Source organism: Stenella coeruleoalba (assembly GCF_951394435.1).
Source record: "Stenella coeruleoalba genome assembly, chromosome: 2".
In the NCBI taxonomy this organism is placed as follows: domain Eukaryota; kingdom Metazoa; phylum Chordata; class Mammalia; order Artiodactyla; family Delphinidae; genus Stenella; species Stenella coeruleoalba.
Window position 1 is genome coordinate 254,210 of NC_137147.1, and position 23,157 is coordinate 277,366.

Consider the following 23,157-nt stretch of genomic DNA (forward strand, 5'->3'; position numbering starts at 1 on the left):
TGGGCCTTCAGTGCCCTCGGTGCCGGCAGACAGACCTTCACTGAACTCAGATGCCACCTGCATTTGTGTTCTCCCAGGTGCCTTTATAAATGGCATCTCTCAGGAGCCCTGCTGAAATATTCAGGGGTCACGCTAAACATAATCCCTTGGAATCGTGAAAATCCAGCACTCCAGTGCTGCGTTTGGTCAGGGCAAGGCCACGTGGCCTGGTTTCCATCCTGGTGACTCCCAGGAAGGACAGGAGTGAGGGCTGGCACAGGACAGCGCTCCAGAAGTGCATGGGCACCACTTGGGAGGGAGAGGGAGGTGCTCCAGTACTTTCTTGCTTCACACCTTGGGAAGTGGGACACCAGTCAGGGTTCAGGTGGGAGAGGGTGACAGAGTAGATGCACCCACTCACCTGGGGCTGGATCAGGGCCCAGCGGAGAGTCACTGTGCTGACCAGTGAGACCCCGTACGTTCAGGCTGGACACACACAGACAGTTCTAACACCTCAGGTGGAAGGGTGAGCCTCGGGCCCCCTGGTCTTGGGCAGAGCCCAACCTGGGCACTGGGAAGGTGGGAGGTGACCTGGCAACCGTCACCCCCCAGCCCCCCGCTCCCAGCCTCCCACGCTGGCCCCGCCCTGGAGGGGCTGGGACAGGCTCAGCACTCACAGGACACACGTGTCTGCAGCTGATTGTGGGTGTGGAGCACGCGTGTCGGGTGAGGGTCCCACTCGGAGGCTTGCACTGCCGAGGGCTGAGCGCTTAGAGGACGTGAGCTGAAGGCTCAGGGCTCACTCCGTTCTCACTCACACGCGCACCAAGGTGGGCTTCTCCCTGGGTTCAGCTCACAGCCAACACCCTCTGGCAGGAGCTGTGGAGGGCCCACAGCACCCTGAGGGTCTTGGCAGGATGTCCCTTTGTCCCCCCTTATAGTGAGGCTGACACATAGGCACTCACGTGCCTGGGCCCCGGCCCCTCAGAGGCAGAGCCAGGAGCCCTCGAGGTCTGCGGAGCCTGCCCGCCATGTGGTAGGGGCACAGGGAGGGCTGGCCGCCCACACACAGCCGCAGACGCAGGAGAGTGACCGTCAAAGCATCTCTGGCAATAACCACACATTTACAGGCATATCCTTTTTAAAATTTGATTTTCCACTCGAAGTTGTTCAGAGAACGCTTTCCTGCAGCATTCAGGCTTCGTCTGCCTAGGTCCCGGGGTTGGGGTGGTGGGGGTCATGGCGTGGGCAGGCAGGGGCGGGATGTGCTGCAGGGAAGGTGGAGACAGCACGCCGGGTGGCAGGTCCGTTCTGCTCTGGCCTCAGCAGAGGATGAGGCAGGAGGGTCGGGATGCAGGAGCCTGGTGGGAACCCAGCGGAGGAGGGTGCACACTGACACGCGTGCTTTGGCGGCAGGCATCCCCGGGAGCCCCCAGCCCTTGTGATGGGGATCTCGGAGGACAGAGTGACTGCCAGTGGGGTGGGGGGTGCCCTCTGCTGCCTGGACAGGGAGGCCTGGCCTCCGCTGGGAAGGCCCCAAGCTGCCTGGTGCCCACAGGTACCCTCATCTCCTCCCCTAAGGAGACTCAACATTGTACCACTCCTTAGCACCCTGGTCCCCTGGTGGCAGCAGGCGCCCGTGTGCCATGTGCAAGCCCCGTGATGGATATGACGCACAACAAGGTCTTCACTCTTCCTCAGCACGTTTTCTGGCGCCCTCTTGGGTGCTGGGCCAAGGGGCTCACAGGCCAGGCTTGATCAGGTGAGGGAGCTCTCTGAGGAGGTCAGAGGCAGCCCTCCTGTGAGGCCCGAGTCCTGTGGGCAGGGTTGGGGTGAAGGCAGGTGGGCAGGGGTTTCTCCAGCTCAGGCTGGGACGGCGAAGCCCACAGCTCGGGCCTGGGGTGAGAGCCCGGGCTTTTCTCAGATCTGCACGCCATCCGAGTCTTCCCTGCGCTACTCCTGCCGTCAAAGTCCACTCAGCAGCGTCCTGCCCACGAGCTGCCCAGCCCTCGGCCAGCACCAGGCAGGCTGGGAGGACAGTGCCTGGCCAGGCCCCGGGCTCAGTCGCACCCGGGGAGGTTCTGGCAGGTGACTGGGTCAGGGGCAGGCTCCATGGTGGATTCGGACCTGAGGTGGGAGCAGTGTAGGGTCACTGAGGCCTGCAGAGCCCCACAGCCAGGACTGAGCTGGCCCGTGGGGACAGAAGAGGATGCCCCCGTGAGCCCCTGGGAACGGGGTAGAAGAGTGGCCGTGGGCCCCACAGGCGTGGCGCCTTGCGCCCTTGATGATTCTGCTCGGCCAGCTACTCGAGGCAGCTTTTCTTCTCAGCAAGTTCAGTCGTTGCTGAGATAGTGGTAGAGTCTAAAAAAGCCACCTGGGGGAGGGAAGGAGTGCCCTGGGCCGCTCTGGGGGCTCGTGGGGGGCAGCAGGGGGACTCTTAAAGACTGGACGATGAAGTAAGAAGGGCAACATTTCCTGCACACGAACGCCCTTCTTAGTTGTGGTGTCTTCACGACAGGTGAACGTTTACGTGCTGGGGAAGACGTTCCTTCTTTTGGCGAGAGAGCTCTGCATCAACGCACCAGCAATAGGTACTGCGGGGCTCACGGGGCGCGCTGCCGGTGCTCTGGGTGGGAGGGCGGCGTGTGCAAGGGCAGGGACCTAACAGGGAAGAAGTGTCTCACCTGGAGGCTGCCAGGAGCCCAGCAGCCTGGGGGGTTATTCCTGGTCTAAAACCAGAATGCTGTGGTCAGTGCCCGCAGGTAGGGATGGAGTGAGACGAAAGTGCTGCGTGGATGGGGGCCCGTCTCTCCATCTCTCGAGGAGCACCCCTGGCAGCACGGTGCCTCGGGGTGGGCAGGCCCCCTGCAGATGGAGCCGGGCCTTTCCCAGCCACGGTCGGTCGGCCTTTGTGGCAGCTTTACCGTGAGGACTGTTTGCACAGTTGGCTTGGAGGGGCTGCTCCCTCCTTCGCCCATCAGCGTCTAGAGGCACCTCCTTGTACTAAGGAGGTGGTGTGTGGGGCCAGGGAGGGTGGGCAGGGCGTGCAGTCCTGGGTCACCCACAGGGTGGTCCCCTGGGGCCGGGAAGGCACGGTCCAGCAGGGTGGGCCCGGAGGAGGAGGGCCACGGGCACGGGGGGACCTGGGGCTGGGGGCTGTATCCCTGTGCCGAGTGACACGGTCCCTCCCTCCGGGGGTCATGCGGAAGTTTTTCAGAAACAAATGCCCAAGGAGTTTGCAGCAAGGGAGGATAGAGGCAAGAGGCCCAGCGAGCCTGCCTGACGCCACAGCACGCGCCTGCAGGCTGCTGCGGAGCCTGAGGTGGGAGGTCCGCTCTTGGGGGCAGGAGCCCTGGGCCCGGCAGAGCACCCCCCACGCCCCCACCCAGTCGAAATCAAACAGTAGGATTCTGAGCAGCTAGTGACACTTGAGGAAGTAGACACAACCTGACACCTGGCTTTTTCTAGAGCAGTCTGGCTGCAGCCCAGAGAGCAAGCCCTCCCAGATGGCGGAGGCCCGGGCTGCCGGCAGAGGGCAAACTCGGGGACGGGTGGGCCTCTTGGGACTACCCACTAAGCACTGTTAGGGCAATTTGAGACTCGCAGTCATTTATCTATGGCTCTCATTTTGTTAAAACTTTATTATGAAAATCCACTTAAACAGGTGAACTACTTTAAGTGACTTTTCCCATTTTAGATTTGAACAGATCTTAAGCTTAGAACCACTTAGAATAGAATCCAAGAGGATGCGAGGGACGGCAAAGCCCTCAAAGCAGGCGGTGTGGGTGCCCCGGGCGGGAATCTGGAGCCTGCCTTGTGCCCCCCAAATCTGCCCTCCACCTGGGAGGTGCGCCCCAACGTACAAGAGATGCAGAGGCCGAGGCTCTGGCTGTGTAGGAAAGCATCTTGTGTCACAGCTTCAGGCTCCAGCCGACTACTTGCAGAGGAGGCACGCCGCGAGCGCAACCTTTGAGGTGGCCGGTCACGGGCTGCCTGTAGAGAAAGGGCCTGCCACTCGCAGTGCATCCCTGCCATCCCACAGCGCCTCAGGCGTAGAAGATGAGCTCGGGGATCTGCCCGCCCTGGACCCCGGTCCCGTTGGTGCTGTCGGAAGAGCACTGGAACTGGAAGGTCACCTTCCCGCACTGCACCTCGGTCATGCCCTCCTGCCCAAAGTAGCTGAGCTCACTGCCATCCAGGACGGCGCTGGCGGTGTAGAAGGTGTCCTGCTCCACCTGCACGGGGTGTTCAAACCAGACTGAGAAGGTGCTGCTGGAGCCGTCGGAGACAAACGTGGTCAAGTTCTGCGCCAGGACCACCCCCAGCCGCTTGAGTTCAATCTTCACGCTATACTCCGCTCTCCCAGAGCTAGAGCCGTACAAGCCCAGCCCCGCAATAAATACTCTCCTGTCCACGGCAAACTGGATGCTGTCGCAGCGGCCGCGGTAGCGCCACTGGTTGCTGCGGTAGGCGGAGGACTGGAAGCGGTGGCACCTCTGTGGGGCGAGGCCCTTCCTCTTGGTCAGGGGGAATTCGAGGAGGGGCTTGTTGGCCGCCGTGTACCACAGGAAGATGTTGTGGGTCTCCTCCAGCGTCAGGATGTCCGACTGGGCGGCGCCGTTGGCAAACTCTTCCAGGGTCATAGTTGGAATTCGGACCAGGTAGAGGGCTGGCCCCAAAACATGCCTCTTGTTGCGCGGGGTGGCCGGCAGGCCCTGCCTCTTGCACTCTGCCTCGGCCCAGCTCAGGACTGCCTCGAAGACCACAGCCTCCTTGGTGTTGAGGGCCTCCCGCATCACGATGATCTCCAGCGTCTGCCAGTCAATTTCACAGAAGCCTTCGGACCTCAGGGCCATCTCAGCCTGAGCATCGATGACCTCCCAGCAGCGCTGGGTCAGCTCGGGCTCCTCAAACAGCCGGCTCTGGGACAGCAGCACACAGGCGTTTTTGGCTTCCAGACTCGTCTCCAGGAAGTTGACACAGGCTTTTGCTAACGCGGGGACAATGTACTTCTTGGCGGCATACAGAGTGGCCAGCACCGTGTCAGCTTCCAGGTCAATCTCGTCACTGTACATGTACCTAGGCAGGACGGGGCCAAGTCACAGGCCGCGTGGGGCACGCCGCGCACCCAGGGCCTGGGAGAGGAGCCCTCCATCCTTGTGGACTTCAGGAGGCTGCAGGCAGCTGGCTGGCGGAACCAGGCAGCGAGGAACCGCCCCATCCTTGCACCCTAAGGAGGCAGACTTACTTTAACAAGATGAGAAAAGCTGTAGGTTCCACGTCAGGGATGTGGATTTCTGACTTGACTTCTGCCAGGTCCCCGTAAAACATGGCATAAAAGACAGAGCTACCCACGGCCAAGACATACTGTGGATGAGAGAGAGAGCTGCCCTGAGCCCTGGGCCCTCCCTGCCCCCAGCGGCTGCCACACCCGGGAAGAGGACCGTCCATACTCGGGGAGGCGGCCGGTCGCCTTTGGGAGCTCAAAGGGCCGAGCCTCTACCAACCTTGTGGGCAGGCACCCTCCGGGCCGCGCCCGGGGGCCCCACGACGAAGTGCACGTCGGCCATGAGCTCGTTGTTGAACATCAGCGCGTTCCTGCAAAGGGCAGAGGCACAGGACACGGCTCGGGGCTCGGGTCGGCGCGGGGCGCGGACAGGGGCGGGGGCGCAGGTCCGGGCTCACCTCTCGCGCAGGGTCGGGTGGAAGGACTGCCAGTTGGGGCTCTCCAAGTTGTTGTTGTCGAGTGCGGGCGGCGCGGGCGCGGGCGGTGGCAGGGCGGGCAGCGGGGCGCTGGGCCGTCCCTTCCTGCCCGCGGCGGCGGCGGCGGCGTTGCTGTTGGCGATGTCCGTGGCGGTGGCGGCCGCGGCTGCGGCGCCGGTGGGCGCGTAGAGCTCCGCGGCCATCTTCGCGGGCAGGGCGGCCTCCGCGCGCGGGGGCGGCGCGCCGTGCGCCCTCGCGCCGCGCCGGGGCCTCGGGGGCGGCTCTGCGAGCACTAGGAGCGCGGTGAGGCACTGCGCCACCCGGCCGTGCAGGCAGGCCAGGGGCAGCAGCATGGGGCCGCGGCGGCCCTGCGCGCGGGGGGCCGGCCTGCCCGGGGCGGCGGGCGCTGCTCCCTCGCGCCGCCCCGCCCGCCGGCCGGAGCCTCCAGCCCGCCCGCCCTCGCCCGCACCGCCGCGGCGCCCGCGCGTCACGCCGCGGCGCGGCCCCGCCCCGCGCGGTCGACGTACTCGCCTGTGGCTCCGCCCCCTGCCCGGCTGCGCCCCGCGCGGCCGACGTGCTCGCCCGCCCCCCGTCCGGCCCCGCCCCGCCCCGCCCCGCCCCGCCCCGCCCCGCCCCGCCCCGCCCCGCCCCGCCCCGCCCCGCCCCGCGCGGGCGCTTGCTGGAATCCGGCCGCGAAGATGCGGGAGGGACCGTGTGGGCGCGTGCCCGCGGCGGGACGGCCGGCGGCGGCTTTGGTGATCTTGGCGTGGTCCGAGCTCCTACGTAGGGGCTGCCCCTCTTCGAGACCCACCCTGCAGCCTGCGCGCCTGTGCTGTCCGGAGTCCGTGGGACTGTCAGGGGCGGAAGGGACGGGATGAACTCCCGGAGAGACGACCCCCTGGGCGGCCGTCCTAACTAACAGGTGAAGTGCTGTCTCACGGTGGGTTTGAGTCCCTCACGGTCAGTGATGTGGAGCACCGCGTCAGGTGCTTGTTGGTCACCTCTGTGTCTCTGGAGAGAAGTCCCTTGGACTCCTTTGTCTCTTTTTGAATCGGGTTGGTTTTGTCATTGCTGAGATTTAGGCGTTCTCTGCATATTCTGGAGATTCATCCCTTACTGGATGCATGATTTGCAAACACTTCCTCCTGTTTTGTAGGTGGCATTTTTCACTCTGTTGACTGTTTCCTTTGCTGCACAGAGGGTTTTAAGTTTGGTATAGTCCCATTTGTCTGTTTTTGCTTTTGTTGCCTGTGCTTTTGGTGTCATATTCAAGAAGTCATTGCACATTCCAATGTCATGCTCTTCCCCGACGTTTTCTTGTGGGAGTTTTACAGTTTCATGTCGTACGGTTAGGTCTTTAATTCATTTGGAGTTGAGTTTTGTATATGATGTGTGAGTTAAGGGTCCATCTTTTTTCTCTTGTATGTGGGTGTCCAGTTTTCCCAGCACCATTTGTTGAAGACGTTACCCTGTCCCCATTGTGTAGTCCTGGCACCCTTATCAGAGATCATGTGACCGTGCATGTGTGAGTTTGTTTCTGAGCTCTGTATTCTGTCCCATTGGTCTATAGATCTGTCTTTGTACCAGCACCATAGTGTTTTTGGTTTTATCTCCTAAAATTCTTTTCCTGGTGAAAATAATTTACTTATACATTTACTTTTCTTTATTACTTCTTTTTTCCTGTATTAATTTTTTTTCTTAAGATGGAGGTTTTTAACCTTTTTTTTTAATGTTTCATTTGGCTTTAGAAGTAATATTTCCATTTCCCCTTTTTTAGCCCGCTTTGCAACGCTCATGTAATCTTTTTTTTTAGTTAGCTTTTTTTGAAGTATAGTTATTTACAATATCATGTTTCAGGTGTACAGCACCTTGATTCAATTATATATAGATAAATATGTATATACATATATATGTGTACTTTTTCAGATTCTTTTCCCTTATAGGCTGTTACAAAATATTGAGTATAGTTCCCTGTGCTTTACAGTAGGTCCTTACTGGTTATCTATTTTATATATAATGGTGTATATGTGTTAATCCCCACCTCCATCCCCCGCCCCTTCCCCTTTGGTAACCATAAGTTTTCTATGGCTGTGAGTCTCTTTCTGTTTTGTAAATAAGTTGGTTTGTATCTCTTTTGTATTTTTTAATATTCCACATATAAGCAACATCACATGGTATTTGTCCTTTTCTGGTTTACTTCACTTAGTATGATAATCTCTACGTCCATCCATGTTGCTGCAAGTGGCATTATTTCCTTCTTTTAAAAAAATTTTTTGGCTGCATTGGGTCTTCATTGCTGCACGCGGGCTTTCTCTAGCTGCGGGAGCAGGGGCTTCTCATTGCGGTGGCTACTCTTGTTGCGGAGCACGGGCTCTAGGCGTGTGGGCTTCAGTAGTTGCATCACACGGGCTCAGTAGTTGTGGCTCGCAGGTTCTAGAGCGCAGGCTCAGTAATTGTGGCGCACGGGCTTAGTTGCTCCGTGGCATGTGGGATCTTCCCGGACCAGAGATCGAACCCATGTCCCCTGCATTGGCAGGTGGATTCTTAACCACTGTGCCACCAGGGAAGTCTCTTTTTCTTTTTTATGGCTGATTAATATTCCATTGTATATGTGTACCACATCTTCATCCACTCCCCTCTCAATGGACATCTTGGCTACTGTGCATAGCGCTGCTGTGAACGTCGAGGTGCATGTGTATCTTTTCCTGATATATGCACAGGATTGTGATTGCTGGGTCATATGGTAACTATATTTTTAGGTTTTTAAGGACCCTCCATACTGTTCTCCATAGTGGCTGTACCAGTTTACATTCCCACCAACAGGGTAGGAGGGTTCTGGGTTCCCTTTTCTCTATACCCTCTCCAGCATTTATTATTTGTAAAGTTTTTTTTGTTGATGGCCATTCTGACTGTTATGAGGTGGTACCTCGTTGGAGTTTTGATTTTCGTTTCTGTAATAATTAGTGATGTTGAGCAGTTTCTCATGTGCCGGTTGGACATCTGTATATTGTATTTGGAGAAATGTCTATTTAAGTCTTCTTTTTTGCCTGTTTTAAATATTTCACTTTGTCAGTTTTTTATTTAACTACTTAGTTCATTCTTTTGTCCTTACCTAAGCACTTAAATCTGTTAAGTTACCTAGAAAATTGTTCTTTAATTTCCTAATAGTTTGTCTGGAGGTGAGGGGGCTGTGTACCCTTGTCTTGCTAATTTTTAGTTTTCTTGCCCTTGAGGTCAAAGGGCACGTCCTGTGATATTTCTGTTCTCTGGGATGTAGGGAGGGTTTCTTTGTTCTTTAATACACGGTCAATTTTCATAACTGTTCCACAGACTTTGGAAAAGAATGATTACTTTTTGTAAGGTACTGACTTTAGAACATATTTGTTAAATTGAGCCTATGGTGATGGCATCCAGTTCCCCATTTGGTCTTTTTTTTCCCCGTAAGCCAGTCTGTCAAATTTGAGGGAATTGTGTTAAAAATCTCATATCATTGTGGTTATGTTAAAATCTCATATCAAGTGTGGAAATTTCTGTTTCCAACACTTCTTGCTTTATTTAATGCTTTCTCTTTCCCGGCGTGTCTACAGATTTGTGACTGTCCTGTCTTCTTTAAGATTATCTTGTCCTTTCCATCATAAGAAACATTCGTCTGTGTCCCTTTCAGTGATCCCTTGCCCTGAGTCCCGTGTTGCTGCTCCCTTCACAGCTGCCCTTTTTCTCCTGGTGACCTGCTTCACGGGTCCCAGCATAGCCTTTTGATCTTCACCTTTTTGCATTATTTTTAAGTGTCTCTTGTAAACACCATATCCTGGTTTTAGCGCTTTTGTGCAAGCTGATTAGGGAATTTAACTTACATTGTGGGATCTATACTTGTGGTTTGTTGTTTTCTCCTAGTTTTTTTTTTGTCTTCTCCCTACTTTAAATGCCCCAGTCCATTCCACACCTATCCCAGACTGCTGGCATGTTTGCCTTGAAATTTTTACCAGTACTACAGTTTTCTATTTCAAGAACTAATCAGCGTCAAAGTTCCACCCAAATCAGGATGAGATCTTTTAATGTGCTTTTAATTTAATCCCCAGTTCTGATGGGTTTTGTTTTATTGTATATAACTAGAAACCTTAGCAATTATATTTTTAAAATATGTTTTCTCCCAATAATATCTTAAGCAACCAAATAACCCTCCAAAACCCCAAACCAACCCAAAACAAAACACCCACAGTGGAAGTAGGTGTAGCTCCAGAATGCCTGGGCTCGACTGCCTCTGCCCCATCTTGGCCACCTTGTCGTCTCTGAAAAGGGGGTTAAGTGGTAGTAGCTGCCTGTTGTCAACCTAAAACAGCCAGTTACGTTACCAGCAACATGAGTTTACTCGGGAGAGGCAGGGGAATTGCAGTTCGGGACCCGCAAGCTATAGCAAACCACAAGCAAGTCCTGCAACAATGGAGAGGAGCCTTCCTTTATTGGGGGGCGGGGGGGGCGGGGAGGAAGTTGGGCGGGGCTGCTTTGAAAGTTTTCCAGTCTCCATTGGAGGAAAGTGAGAGTTGAGGGTGTGGCGGTTTCTCATTGGCTGGGCTGTTGCTGGGCCGGGAGAAAATCTTCCTTCCTCTTCCCCGGGTAGCGCACCAGCTTCTTCCTGCCCAGAAGCGCAAAGCAAGCTGGGAAGGAGGGCCTGGTGTGGGAGCGCCCCCTTCAGGGCTTCCTGCCTCCGTTTTACTCGAGGTTGCCCTTATTAATTTCTACACTGTGTTGGCTGGGTTGAGCTGGGTGGCTGTTAGGATCCGGCTGGCATAAGGCAACCAAGAGGCACTGTTCCGCTCCCTACGCCACCACAGCCTCCTCGGTCAGTGCAGGGGAGTGTCCGCCTGAATCCATGCGGTCCCGGGCAACCCAGGCTGCTTCAGGGGTGGCTGCCAGTCGCTGTGGCCTCAGAAACCTTCCCTGGGTCCTGTATGTGAGCCAAGGCCGGCAGGGATGGAAGAGGTGCTCGTAGGATCTGTGGGGCTTCCAGGGACCAGAGCTCAGTCATGAATGCCCTGTAGATGTAGGGAGGCCAGGAGAAGTGGGCAGGCTGGGGCCCAGAAGGTTGGTGCTGGGTGTTGGCAAACAGCTGGGGTCTCTGACACACCTGCTTGCGCTGCTGTTGGGGGTGTCAGAGATGAGCTGACCAGTTCCCTTTCCTCCTGTGCCTCCCAGGGTCTTCCCGACCTGCCCTTCATCCTCCTCCGTCCGCCTGTACACACCTGCTTCCAGGCCAACCCGTCCCCTCCTGGAACCCCCTCCTCGGGCCTTCGCCGCGGCCCCCTGAGCACAACCTTCCTGGATGATCTTGTCCAAAGGAGGTCTCACCCCGCTATTCTCTGTCATAGAGCTCTGTAGGGTTCCTTCAGTTGCCTATGGCAATCCAGACGCTTAGCTGAATTGAGTAAATTACTTGGTGGTTTTTGCCCGCTCTGTGAAGCTTCTAGCCCAAAGCTGCGTGAGAAAGTGCTGGTAAGGAGGGAGAGGGTGTGTGTGCAGGCGGCTCTGGTCCCTCCTGAGCCGGGCTGACGCTCCCTTAGTGAGAGACGTGTTCATCTGAAGAGGTGCACACGCCCGTAGACAGGAGGGCAGACGATATAAGCTGGCATTACACAAAAGTAAGCGCAGAAAATAAGTACGTAAAAAACTGGCTGACTCACAGCAGTCCACGAACTGCCAAATGAAGCAGCTGGGTTTTGTGTATGTGTCTGCAGGAGCGTGTGCGATGTGTACGCGGGCTTGGGGCCCCCATGTCACGTGGCAGGGCACGCACGTCCTGCCCACCGGCTCCACTCTGGGTGCAGCAGCCACCCGGCCGCAGTGTCTACAGCTGCTCCAGGAGGCTGCGTGTCCAGGAGGGGGGCTCGTGTCGGAGGAAAGGGGCCCTGGGGGGCCTGTGCAGTGGAAGGGCGGGGCGGGGGGGCACCTGTCGCACCAGGTGGGTTTCCGTGTGCGCCAGATGTGGAGCACACGCACTGCGGGGCCTCCTGGCGCTGCACACTCCTGTTCCAGGGCGCGTACGGCTGGCTGAGGTGCGTGTCTTCCGCAGACCCCTGCCTGTACATCCCGCGCTTCGCCCACCTGCTGGAGTTCGGTGACAAGAACCACGAGGTGTCCATGACGGCCCTGAGGCTCCTGCAGAGGATGAAGAGGGACTGGATGCACACGGGCCGGCGCCCTTCGGGCCTCTGTGGGGCAGGTAAGGCGGCCTCGGAGTCGCGCTGGCTGCGTCCCGCTGCCAGTGTGCGGGTGCTTTCTGTCCCGACTCTTCAGCAGGCCGAGCCGGTAGGTAGTGGGCTGTCACCAGGGCTGCCTGCTGGCCTCGCCTGCCCGGCCCTCACCCGGCCCTCGGGGACTTCCACCTGCTTCCTGTTGGCCTCCCCTCTGTCTTGGGGAGCAGGCAGGACCCTCAGAGGCCAAGCGGGCTGCCAGGCTTCCTGGCCTTGACCCCAGGCTTGAATGTTGAGGTGCAGCCGTGCTGAGTCATTGCTGCAGAGGGCACCCCGGGCTTTCGGGCTAGCTCCCCGTTCCCCAGAGGACAGTTGTCTCATCGCCCCTCCAGGTGGCAGCAGCCCACAGACGGCCCTCCTGCTCTGTTCCTGGCGCTCCCTGGACCTGGAGCCCCTCCCCGGGAGGGCCGTCACCCTTCCTCTTAGCCTCTCACCTTGGCCCACAAGGTCGAGTCCGCTCCTTCCCAGAGCGCTCAGCAGCCAGCAGGATCAGTGCTTCCTGGGATGCATTTTCCATCTCTAAGCCCAACTCCCGAGTTCGCAGTCCAGAATCTGGGCGCCTCCTAGGGTCCAGCCAGTTGTGGTCACCAGCACAGCACACCCGGGCCCACTCCCTCTCTCCCCGATCCCTGGCTTGTCCATCACCAGCCAGCGTTTCTCACACAGGTCACCTCAGAGTTCACTCGTTTGCTCTGAGAGGTTTACACAAAGTTCTCAAAAAATGTATTTTAATTTTTCTCGCGTTTAAAAAGGGAATGTGCGGTACTTCTTACGTTTTTAAAAATTATTGTATAATTGCCTGCAAAGCGGTTGGTGGATCTTAGGTGTTCTGACAGTCGTGCAGACCGTGCAGCACCGCCCACAGTAAGGTGAGGAGGACGGTGTCGCCCCAGGGGCTCCCAGAGCACCCTCTGGCACTGTCTTTCCAGCTGGTCGCACTATGGGCTCATCAGCCCTCTGCGCACGGGATCGGTCCTGTTTTGGACAGGAGCACCCTGTTTCTGAATTCTCCATTGTGTTCCTTTCCAGCACTTCTAGTTGCAGCTAGGATGCATGATTTCCGGAGGACGGTCAAAGAGGTCATCAGCGTGGTCAAGGTGTGCGAATCCACGCTGCGCAAGAGGTGGGTCGCTCTTGTCACAGCCGGGGGCTTGGGCAGGCTTCCCTGCACAGCGTCTCAGTCCGTCCAAGTGGTGGACCCTTTCTTCCACCCTGTGTCGAGGTGGACAGTGGTTTGAAAAGTCACCCTGACTCACAGGTCAGGAAACAGGTACTGAGAGTGGCCTCGCCTGTGTCCTGGCTGGTGCAGCCTGAGTGACCGGTCTCTCTGGAGGAAGCCAGGCTCAAGCAGAGGGCCACTGTGTCCCTGTAACGGAGTGGTCGGGCGAGCCCCTGCTTTGGGTACCGTGTTCACAGGGTCATTACGGCAGCTCCAGCGGAGCTCCACGTGGACTGTGACGAGAGAGGCACCGGCCCAGAGTCGCTGGCACAGCCGTCAGCACAGGGTATTTACCCTGAGTCTGGAGCTCTTGATGGCTGTCTTTCAACTGAGATCATATCCTGTGGCAGTTTTCAAAGGCAGAGGGAAATTTATTTTGCTTATTTGAACTCTGGTTCTCTTTAAAAATTTTTGTTGAACATTTTGAAGATTGTATAAAATGTAGGAAACGGACAAGAATTAATTATGGCCGGGCACACTGCAGCGCAGGAGCCCTGCCCGCCTGGGACCCGTGGCTCAGCCGCCTTCCTTCTGGGGCCTTCTTGAGTCTACCTGTGGGAGCAATGAGGGTGCCATGCCTTTTTCTCCCTGGGGCCCAAGCTATCGGCAGGATAGAGTAGGGGCTGAGAGGCTGCCGGACAGCCCCCGGGCCTGTGCTCACAGCTGTGTGTGGCAGGGTGCTGGGCCTGGGAACCAGCACCCCTGAGGGACTTTTGTGAACGGGGTGCTGGGTTTTTTTAAATTTGTTTTATTTATTTTTTGGCCGTGTTGGGTCTTTGCTGCACGTGGGCTTTCACTAGTTGCTGCAAATGGGGGCTACTCTTCGTTGCGGTGCACGGGCTTCTCATCGCGGTGGCTTGTCTTGTTGCGGAGCATGGGCTCTAGGCGTGTGGGCTTCAGTAGTTGTGGCACGTGGGCTCAGTAGTTGTGGCTCGTGGGCTCAGTGGCTCCGCGGCATGTGGGATCTTCCTGGACCAGGGCTCGAACCCGTGTCCCCTGCATTGGCAGGCGGATTCCCAGCCCCTTTGCCAGCAGGGAAGCCCTGGGTGCTGGTTTGAGCGCTGTTCTCGGGCACCATCTTCCCTTTCAAGCGTCTGTTTCAGGCTCACGGAGTTTGAAGATACCCCCACCAGTCAGCTGACTGTGGACGAGTTCATGAAGGTCGACTTGGAAGAGGAGTGCGATCCCCCGTCGTACACAGCTGGGCAGAGGAAGCTGCGGATGAAGCAGGTGGGCCGCACGCCCGTTTCCTGCTCTTCCTTCACAACAGTGGCTTAGCTACGAAGACTGAAGGGGGGGCCAGGGTGCACCACACTGAGCGCAGTCCCTCCTGGGCCCCGAGCCATCTCATCTGCTGATGGGGTCTCCCCAGACCCCCCCTCAGTGCATCCCATACAGTTTCCGGGGCAAGCCGCCTTCCTGAGGGCCCTGGTGCTCATGTCTCTGGGGGCCTGAAGCCCGAGTCCCTCTCGTCAGGCTGGGGACCTGCGTTGGGGTCAAGAGGCCTCCGGGTACTGGCAGGCACCGCTCTCGCTCCTCTCATTAAATGCATTCGTTCTGTGCCTTTTCAGCTGGAACAGGTCCTGTCAAAACAGCTGGAGGAGGTGGAAGGTAAGCAGCCCATCTTAATGTGCGGTGCTCCAGGTCCTTACAGGAGCGGACTGTATGCTTGCTTTCAAAAAAAAACATTTTGTTTATTTATTTGTTTCTTTGTTTGGTTCCACTGGGTCTTCGTTGTGGTAGACAGGCTCCTTAGTTGTGGCTCACGGGCTCCTTAGTTGCGTCACGCATGTGGGATCTAGTTCCCTGACAAGGGATCGAACCCGGGCCCCCTGCACTGGGAGCGCAGAGTCTTAGCCACTGGGCCACCAGGGAAGTCCCCTGTGCTTACATTTTGCTGTTAATTTATTGCTTCAGGTGAAATATCCAGCTACCAGGACGCAATTGAGATTGAACTAGAAAACAGCCGGCCAAAGGCAAAGGGGGCCCTTGCCAGCCTGACGAAAGACGGTGAGTCCAGCCACGTCTCCTCGCCCACTGGCTCGGTTCACCCGTGTCCGGCACCTGCCCCTCCTGCCGCCCCCACCGTGGCCGTGCGTCCTGTCTCTTGGCTCCACCCCCGCCCCAGGCCTCCACGCACCAAGCTGGGCGTCAGCTGCTCCCAGGACACCCCGAGCCACCCTGCCCCCAGCAGCTCCGGGGCGGCCGAGTCTTCCGGACCAGTCTCCTGTCCCCGTTGCCCTCAGGGTACTCACTCATTGGCAGACGCTGCCTGTGGGAAAGAGCGCGCCCTGCTCCCGTGGCCGCGGCCCACACAGCCCTCCCGCTGCCGCCTCTCCCCGCGTCCCATCGCAGCTCTTGTGCACCCCCGTTTCTGGTTTGGGGCCTCGCGAAGCTGCCGTGAGCCCCCTCGGACAGATCTCTTTGTGCACGTGTGGTTTCCATTTCTCCCACGTTGCCTCCCTTGCCGTGCTCCAGGGACACCCCGGCTGGTTCGGGGCGCCCCCTCCGCTCACGCGCTGCGGGTCCGCGGCCGGCGCCCTCCCACCCCCTCTCTGGCTCACAGGACAGGGACGGGTGCTGAGTAAGCGTCGGTTCCATCAGTCATCCAGTCTGGAGGGCGAGCACCTGCTCACCGCCTCTTCCCTGGGGTTTGTAGCTGCCCTTGTTCACTTTCTCGCCCGACCTTTAGAGTCATCCTGGCCGCTGCCTGCGCCAGCCCAGCTCTCCACTCTGTCGATCACCTGGGGCAGGTTGGCGCCTCCTCCCCCCGAGAGCGCGAGTGGGGTGTCTCCCTCCCGGGGGTTTTCTTCCGAGTCCGAGGCCTTGCCTCAGGTGCTTTGGGTCCCAGCCGCACTGCCTTCTCTGTTGCTGCCGTAAGTGGCGTCTTCAGCGGCGGTGTTTGTGGAAGATGCTGATTCCTAGGTGCTGCTTTCATGCTCCTGTATGTTAGGGATTCTGTTACTGCTCTTAGTACTTCTGAGTTCATCATTGGATTATTCAGGTAATTGGTGAGTTAGGTCATCTACAGATAGTGGTGTTTTACTGCCCTTCACGATTTTTAGGCCCCTCCTTTCTAGCTCTTGCCTAGTCCATTGCTTGACCCTTAAAGACCGTGCTGAGTCTTGCCTGTGGCAACGGGCGCGTCATCGGCTTCCCTGCGAGGCCTCTGTGCTGCGCGGGACACGCGCCACACGCTTCGGGCTGAAGTAGCACATTGTCCTGTAAAGGACACACCCACCGCCGTTTTCACTGAGCCGTCCGTCCCGTCTCAGCCGTCGGGGAGTGTTTCTGATGTCTGCAGGGTCTGCGGAGAGAAACCCAGGGTTCTCCTGGGTCGATGAATGTGATCCGTCATTTCCGCAGTGTCCCGTGGTTCTGGGAAGGCCTTGCCTGGCCAGACGGTGTGCCTCTCTGTTCTCAGGCTGCCACAGCGTCCCATCCAGGCACAGGTTTGGACAAACTTGTATCTTACGATACTTTTGCCTTTATTGTTTCTCTGGTTGATTTCATCTTTATCCTTTCTTATTCTGCATAGTTCTTTCTGTGTTTTTAACCTAGCTAGGTTGTTGGTTTCCCATTCAAGCAGCTCTTGCACTGATTTATGAGGCCTGCTGCCTTCCTGTACACTGTTGGTGATTTCCGCTTCCGTCTGCTCTGTCCTTCTCACAGCTTCTCTCCCTGCTGTAAACTGAGGTCGCTGCCAGGCTGGTTCCCTCTGACGCGCGCATGCAGGGCAGGGCCCGAGCGTCGTCGGAGCTGCGCCCGCCGTCCTGGCACCCGGCGCTTCGCGCCACCCGCAGTCGCGGCGCACATTTGTCTTGGTGCTAAGAGTCAAGCGAGGGAGTTAAGAGCTGGGGCGGGGCTTTTGCTTTCTGATTTTGTTGTTAACTTCCACACGCGCCGCGTTGCGGCCGGGTGTGCTGCTGGCGCTGTCCCTCCCCTGTGCCATCGACTCAGGTGCGCTGGTTGGAGACACCAGTGGTGCTTGGGAGGAGGCCCCCTCTGCTCCCATCCAGCTGGGCTGGGCTCTGTGTCTGTCGGGGCGTCTCACTGGTCACGTCGTCAGTTTTGAGGTCCTCTTGCAGACAGAGGTGGCCGCCGTGTTTTAGCTGAGGCTGGCTTGTTTTTGGTGCCTGGCGCCCTCCGCGGCCTGGGGGCACGCCTGGTGGTCCCTGCTCTGCCTGCCGCACCTCTTCCGTCCGTGTCCTCCTCTTCTAGAAGCAGAGAATCGGGCTCTGCTTTCTGACCCAGCCTGCGAGCTTCTTCTCTCCCAGCAGTGGAAGCGAGCTCTTTTATGTCTGCTCAGGTGCCTTTCTGCTTGCTGTTCTCTGGACCTTGGGAAGCTCTGGCTTTTGTCCCAGTGGTGTCCTTCACGTGGTTTCTTCAGTCCTCTGTTTCTCGGGCAGCACCTGTTCGCACCTGCCCAGCCGTGGCGAGGATGCGGGCTCGCTCTCCTGCCCGCGCCCGGCTGCCAGTGGCCGCCGTCGCGCTTACCGGGCGCTGTGGAGGGGCCACTCATCTCCTGCTCCAGTTCCAGCTTTTCACACGCTTCCCTTCTGGGGAGACCGTCGGGGACGTGTCCTCCTCCATGCCCCTGCGTTTGGTTATCTGGACCAGCTCCACGTTGCGTCCGTTGTCTCAAGAAGGAAGGGCCGGGCCTGGCCCGCCTTGGCCGCGGGTCTTGCTCCTCGGATCCGTTGCCGCCTCGCGAACAGCCCCTGAGCCTCCAGCCCTGGCGAGGAAGCCGCAGCTCCCGCGTCCCCTTCTCTGCGGTGAGGACGGAGGCTGGGCTGGAGGAGGGGTGGAGGAGGACGTGGGCCACGGACGCAGGTACGAGTCCTTCCCTGCGGAGGACGTGTCGCATGCGTGCAGGGCGCTGGGCCCTGGGACCCCACGGCGGACAGAGTGGACCGACCGATGTCCTCCCTCTGCTGGCCCTCCTGTGGGATGTCTGGTGACACACACGGTAATGGCGTGGGCTTCCAAGCAAGGGGCCGAGAGGGTGTGAGGGAGCTGTGCGCGTGGTCGGGGGTGTGTATTCCAGGCCCAGGCCCTGGCGAGTGCCCACCCCGGTGTGCAGCTGCCTCCTATCGCTGGAAATTAGTCATGTTGTTTACGTACGTGGGATCGTGTAGTGTGTACCCTGTTTCTCTCCTGGCTTTTTCACTTGGTATAGTTGTGAGCCATCCGTCGCTAGATCAGCCCTCTTTGTGGAGTGGTGGTCCCCGAGTGCACCCAGTCCTGGGTGGAAGGACCCTGGGATTATTTCCAGTCTTGGACTGTTGCATGTAACCCGCTGTGAACATTCGTGTAACTGTCTTCGTTTTTTTTTTTTAATTAATTAATTAATTTATTTATTTCTGGCTGCGTTGCATCTTCGTTGCTGCATGTGGGCTTTCTCTCGTTGCAGTGAGCGGGGGCTACTCTTCGTTGTGGTGCACGGGCTTCTCTTGCTGCTGAGCGTGGGCTCTAGGTGCGTGGGCTCAGTAGTTGTGGCTCGCGGGCTCTAGAGCGCCGGCTCAGTAGTTGTTGCCCACGGGCTTCGTTGCTCCACAGCATGTGGGATCTTCCCAGACCAGGGCTTGAACCCATGTCCCCTGCATTGGCAGGCAGATTCTCAACCACTGCACCATCAGGGAAGCCCTAGAGTTCCCAATTTTGATGAAATCTGACTTATCAGCGCTTTATTGATTCTGCTTTCGGCGTCACGTATAAGAAGTTTTTGTTTAATTCGCAGTCACCTGTCTTCCCATTGTTTCTCTGGAATGTTTCTGGTTTTAGCTGTTAGGCTCACAGCTGATCCCTTCTGACTGAACCTGTGCGTCGCGTGTGCGGTGTGGGCCGAGGCCCGTTCACGGGCGGGTGGGTGTTGGGCGTCCTTGGGACGAGGCGCGTCTTCTGGAATAAGTACCTTTTGCTGCTGGGCGGAAACGCTCCTCTTCACCAGGCGGGCCCTCTGGCCTCCTGCCTGGTTAACACGTGGTGCGTGAAATTGTGTCCCTAGGCTCCGTTGAGGACACCACATCCAGCTTATTTGGTGAGGAGGACGCTGAGGATGAAGAGCTGGAGGCCGCTGCCAGCCACCTGAACAAGGACTTTTACCAGGAGCTCCTTGGTGGAGGCATTCCTGGCAGCTCGGAGGCGGCAGGAGGCCCTGAGGGAGGCGGTAGGCCCCCCGCCCTGGAGTCCCTGCTCGGCCCTCTGCCCACTGCGGCCAGTCTGGGCATCTCGGACTCCATCCGAGAGTGCATCTCCTCCCAGAGCCGGGACCCCAGTGAGTGCCCAGGGACTGGGGGAACAGGGGGGATGGAGAGACGGTGGGGGGCTCCTCCGGGCGGGTGGGGCGGGGTTTCCAGGCCTGGGTCATCCCCGCCTGCCTGTGGGAGTTGGAGGTGCTGCTTCTGAGGGGCCTCCTAGAAGGGTGGGCTTGGGAGGGGCACTGCCAGCTCTGCCGCAGGCTGTGTGAGCAGTCAGTGACCCCAGCTGTGCTGATGCCTGAATGCCACAGAGCTTGTCAGCATCTCCGGGACCCGCCTCCGCTGACCAGAGCCCTCAGTTAGGCCGGGCTGTGGCTGGAGGCTCCTTCCTGCCCCTGTGCAATTCGGGAGGCCTCAGTGCAGAGGGGCCACGGGGACAGACTGGCATCCCCTGCCCGCACCTTTGCACCCAACCTGGTGGGAAAGTGTCGGCCAAAGGCGGCATCTCCACTGGTCAGACGGATGTCACTTGCTGGGCTCCAGTGCCTGCAGTGCCGGGGTGCCCGCGCAGGGGCCCAGCTCTTCCTCCCCCGGGGGGCCTGGTGTGCAGGCAGCTCCAGGAGGGCGGTGGGTTTGGTCTTGTCGCGTTTTCACCGTAAGGTGGGCCCTGCTTCCTCTCCTCTGGGCACCAAGGGCTTGTCGTCTGTGTGCAAGGAACCTCTGTGAGAGGGATGCTGCTCAGGTGTTCCTCCCGTGCCCTGTGGCTGGGCGTGGCGATGGGTGGTCATACGCCTACCCTGGTGGCGGTGGTGGTCTAGAGGGGAGAGGGATGTGACACAGACCCAGCCCATCAGTTAGGTACATGTGGGTTGTACCCCAAAGGGGCTGCCATATGAGTGGAACCCGGGGCAGGTCCCACAGTGCACTGAGCAGAGGGCATGTGCAAAGGCCTTGAGGCAGCTGGGGGGCACTGCAACCTGGACAGAAAGAGGCCAAGCTGGCTGGAGCTGAGAGAGCAAGGGGAGCAAGGCTGACCGCAGAGGGGCGTGGGGGTGTGTCCGAGCGCCCAGCCTCAGCCGCGGAGCGGCAACGTGACAGGAGAGCATCCCTGACAGCCTGCTGGCAGGAGAGCATTCCCAGTTCCCGTCGGGCTGGAACCAGCAGGACGGGGCAGAGAACCGTCGGATGACGAGGGGCAGCCCACGGGAGGGGCAGCCCACAGGAGGGCCAGCCCCGGTTTCTGGGCCGTGCAGGTTGTGCTGTTGACCAGCGGGGGCAGGAGGGTGGTGGCCGACAGGTTTTGGGGGTGTCCTGAGCGTGGTCCCGGAAGGCTCTCCAAGGTCCCCTCTCTTGGGCTTGTTGATCTGAAAAGCGCTCTATACGGGAGAGCGTGAGGACTGGAAGGTCTTCCGAGTTAGCATCGCGCCTCCTCCGCAAGGTGCTGGGGTGTCGCCTGGGCCTTTGCCCCGCACTCGCAGGAGTGGGGCCGGGAGGAAGCGGGTGCTAGAAGCCCTTGGCCGCACCCCGGAGTCCTGAGACGGCCCAGGTGATGTATGCGTTCATTTAACTGGACGTCGGCCCTAAACGCCAGGCTGTGCTTCCCTTTAGAAGATGCTTCCGGGGACGGCGAGCTAGACCTCAGTGGCATTGATGACCTCGAGATTGACAGGGTAAGCGCCGTGAGCTCTCAGTGGCCTTTCCGGGGGTGCTGGTTGGGGTCCGTGGGGTGCCAGGCTGTGCCCCATTGGGAAGCTCCTGTGGGCTGGGGGCACAGCTCCCTATCCCCCTGGGCCTGCCGTCGTTCGGACGGGCTCTTAGCAGTTTGTCCAGCAGTGCTTGTTCCCTGGCAGGCGGGAAGCCTTTCCCCTGATTTGTCACCAGTCACCTTGTGCCTGAGGCCACCTGCGTGTTCTTAAGTCGGCGTCTTGAGCCCTCACCTCAGTTCCTTCTCCGGGACCTATGTCCCTACGCTCTGGCTGGCCTGGCTCCCGTGCCCAGGGGGACCGCAAACTGCCAAGAGTCGCGGGGCGTTGGCTGCGGGGTTGGTTCATGGATGTGGCCCTCAGGCCGGCCTGGAAAGGGTGAAGGACGCCGAGGTGTTAGCCGGGTCTCCACACACGTTCCGTCTTGGGTCGGAGGCCTGCTTCCTGACCAGTGTGTATGAAGGGGAGCACGTTGGCGGAGCTGAGCTCTGGGCGTGCCCTCTGACTGGTGCTGCGCTCTGCCCCAGTACATCCTGAACGAGGCCGAAGCCCGCGTGAAGGCCGAGCTGTGGATGCGGGAGAATGCCGAGTACCTGCGGGAGCAGAGGGGTGAGTGCCCCCCAGGCGTCCTGGAGCGCGGGCCCCATGCACCCCCACCCGCCCAGGCGCCCTGGGACGCGGGCCTCACGGACCCCCACCTGCCCAGGGGCCCTGGGGCGCCAGCCGTGCTGACCCCGCTCCTTGACCTTTCAGAGAAAGAAGCGAGAATCGCGAAGGAGAGGGAGCTCGGCATCTACAAGGAGCACAAGGTAGGGCACGGCCTCTTCCTCAGGGACCTGAGAGCTCCCGGCCGCCCAACCTGCGCTGTGCTGGCCTCCCACTGGCAGACGCCCGGCCAGCCCCCACCCCCACCCTGTGACCTGGGAAAGCCTGCTTGGGGCCCAGCCCGGCCGGGGCTCTGCACGGTGGGCTGTGGGCAGATTGCAGCTGCCCAGTGGCCCCTATAGCGCTGGACTGCCCGGGTGCCCCACTCTCCAGGGAGAGTAAGACTCCCCAGCCGACCCCGACTGTTTGAGCCCCGCTCCCACGTCCTGAGTGGCACCTGGCAGGTTCATAGGACCAAGACCTACAGGAAGCGTAATGTTGTGTTTCCATTGAGCCCAAGAAGTCTTGCAAGCGACGGGAGCCGATCCAGGCTAGCACGGCTGGGGAGGCCATCGAGAAGATGCTGGAGCAGAAGAAGATCTCCAGCAAGATCAACTACAGCGTGCTCCGGGACCTCGACAGCAAGGGCGGGGGCAGCCCACACAGGGAGGACGCCCGGCCTCAGGAGAGGGCTGGCGCCAGGAAGCTGTCTCGGCGGAAAACGCCAGCCAGGAGGAGCGGGGCTGATCCCGTGGCCAGCGTGGGGAAAAGGTACCGTGCCAGGCGGGCTGGGTGTCGGGCGGGCGCGGGGCTGCGGGGCATTCCCCACGTGTGTGCTGGGAACCAGTGTCGGTGTCCAGCGTGGCCCCCGCTGCCCTGGCCAGGAGCTGAGCAGGGTTTCAGCCCTGGAAGGGGTCCTGCTGCATTGGGCTCTGTTCTGTTTGAAGAGACTTGTGGGCCAGGCGCATTCTCCACCCCAGGGGTCCGTTCTCCCGGTAGGGCCCCCCCCCCCCCCCCCCCCGCCTTGCTCTGCGCACTGCCTGCCCCTCCCCCATCCCGCTGCTCTCTCTGCCGAGGGAGAGCAAACCACTGATGGGGCAAGTGGGGTAGGGTGGGGAAAATACGAGCTCGACCACAGGGCCCTCCTGATGGCGGCTGGTGGGGCCACCCCTCCGCTGTGGAGCCAGGTCCTGGCAGCTCTGCAGTGCCCCTCGCCGCAGGCCGAGAGCCCCTGCCGCGGCCCAGGCTGGTCGGTGTGCCCGCAGCCTGGCTCCAGGCTATGCTCGAGGGGGATTCCAGAGGGGAGGGCCCTGTGGGGCTGCACTCCCACCACCCCACCCCCTCTCCTCTGTCGCTACCGTTTTCTAGTGCTGACTCATTTGAGAAGTAAAGATGTTCTGATTTGCATTTCTGTTCTCTAAAGTGGGAGTAATCATTTTTCGCAGTTTTTGCGACACTTT

General features: G+C 59.2%; 2 protein-coding genes across 5 annotated transcripts in view; one reads left to right on the forward strand and one right to left on the reverse strand.

The window, feature by feature from the left end:
- The window catches only part of BRF1 (BRF1 general transcription factor IIIB subunit), a 71,788-nt gene that overhangs the window by 43,198 nt on the left and 5,433 nt on the right, over positions 1 to 23,157 (forward strand). Inside the window, exons 5-15 of one of the 4 annotated variants that reach the window (XM_079914405.1) lie at positions 2,498 to 2,570; positions 11,750 to 11,899; positions 12,960 to 13,053; positions 14,241 to 14,379; positions 14,721 to 14,760; positions 15,067 to 15,159; positions 19,157 to 19,426; positions 20,958 to 21,019; positions 21,580 to 21,661; positions 21,806 to 21,861; positions 22,212 to 22,468. In XM_079914405.1, coding sequence (XP_079770531.1) covers positions 2,498 to 2,570; positions 11,750 to 11,899; positions 12,960 to 13,053; positions 14,241 to 14,379; positions 14,721 to 14,760; positions 15,067 to 15,159; positions 19,157 to 19,426; positions 20,958 to 21,019; positions 21,580 to 21,661; positions 21,806 to 21,861; positions 22,212 to 22,468 — 1,316 coding nt within the window. The remainder of the gene's footprint in view (positions 1 to 2,497; positions 2,571 to 11,749; positions 11,900 to 12,959; positions 13,054 to 14,240; positions 14,380 to 14,720; positions 14,761 to 15,066; positions 15,160 to 19,156; positions 19,427 to 20,957; positions 21,020 to 21,579; positions 21,662 to 21,805; positions 21,862 to 22,211; positions 22,469 to 23,157) is intronic. The other 3 variants (XM_079914406.1, XM_079914407.1, XM_079914408.1) reach the window with 3 other exon arrangements.
- Positions 3,601 to 6,163, reverse strand: BTBD6 (BTB domain containing 6). The gene is made up of 4 exons (XM_079913149.1): positions 5,665 to 6,163; positions 5,487 to 5,577; positions 5,228 to 5,346; positions 3,601 to 5,058 (listed from the first exon to the last, which is right to left on the reverse strand). The coding sequence occupies exons 1-4, from the start codon at positions 6,033 to 6,035 to the stop codon at positions 4,026 to 4,028; spliced, it is 1,614 nt and encodes a 537-aa protein (XP_079769275.1). The 5' UTR covers positions 6,036 to 6,163; the 3' UTR covers positions 3,601 to 4,025.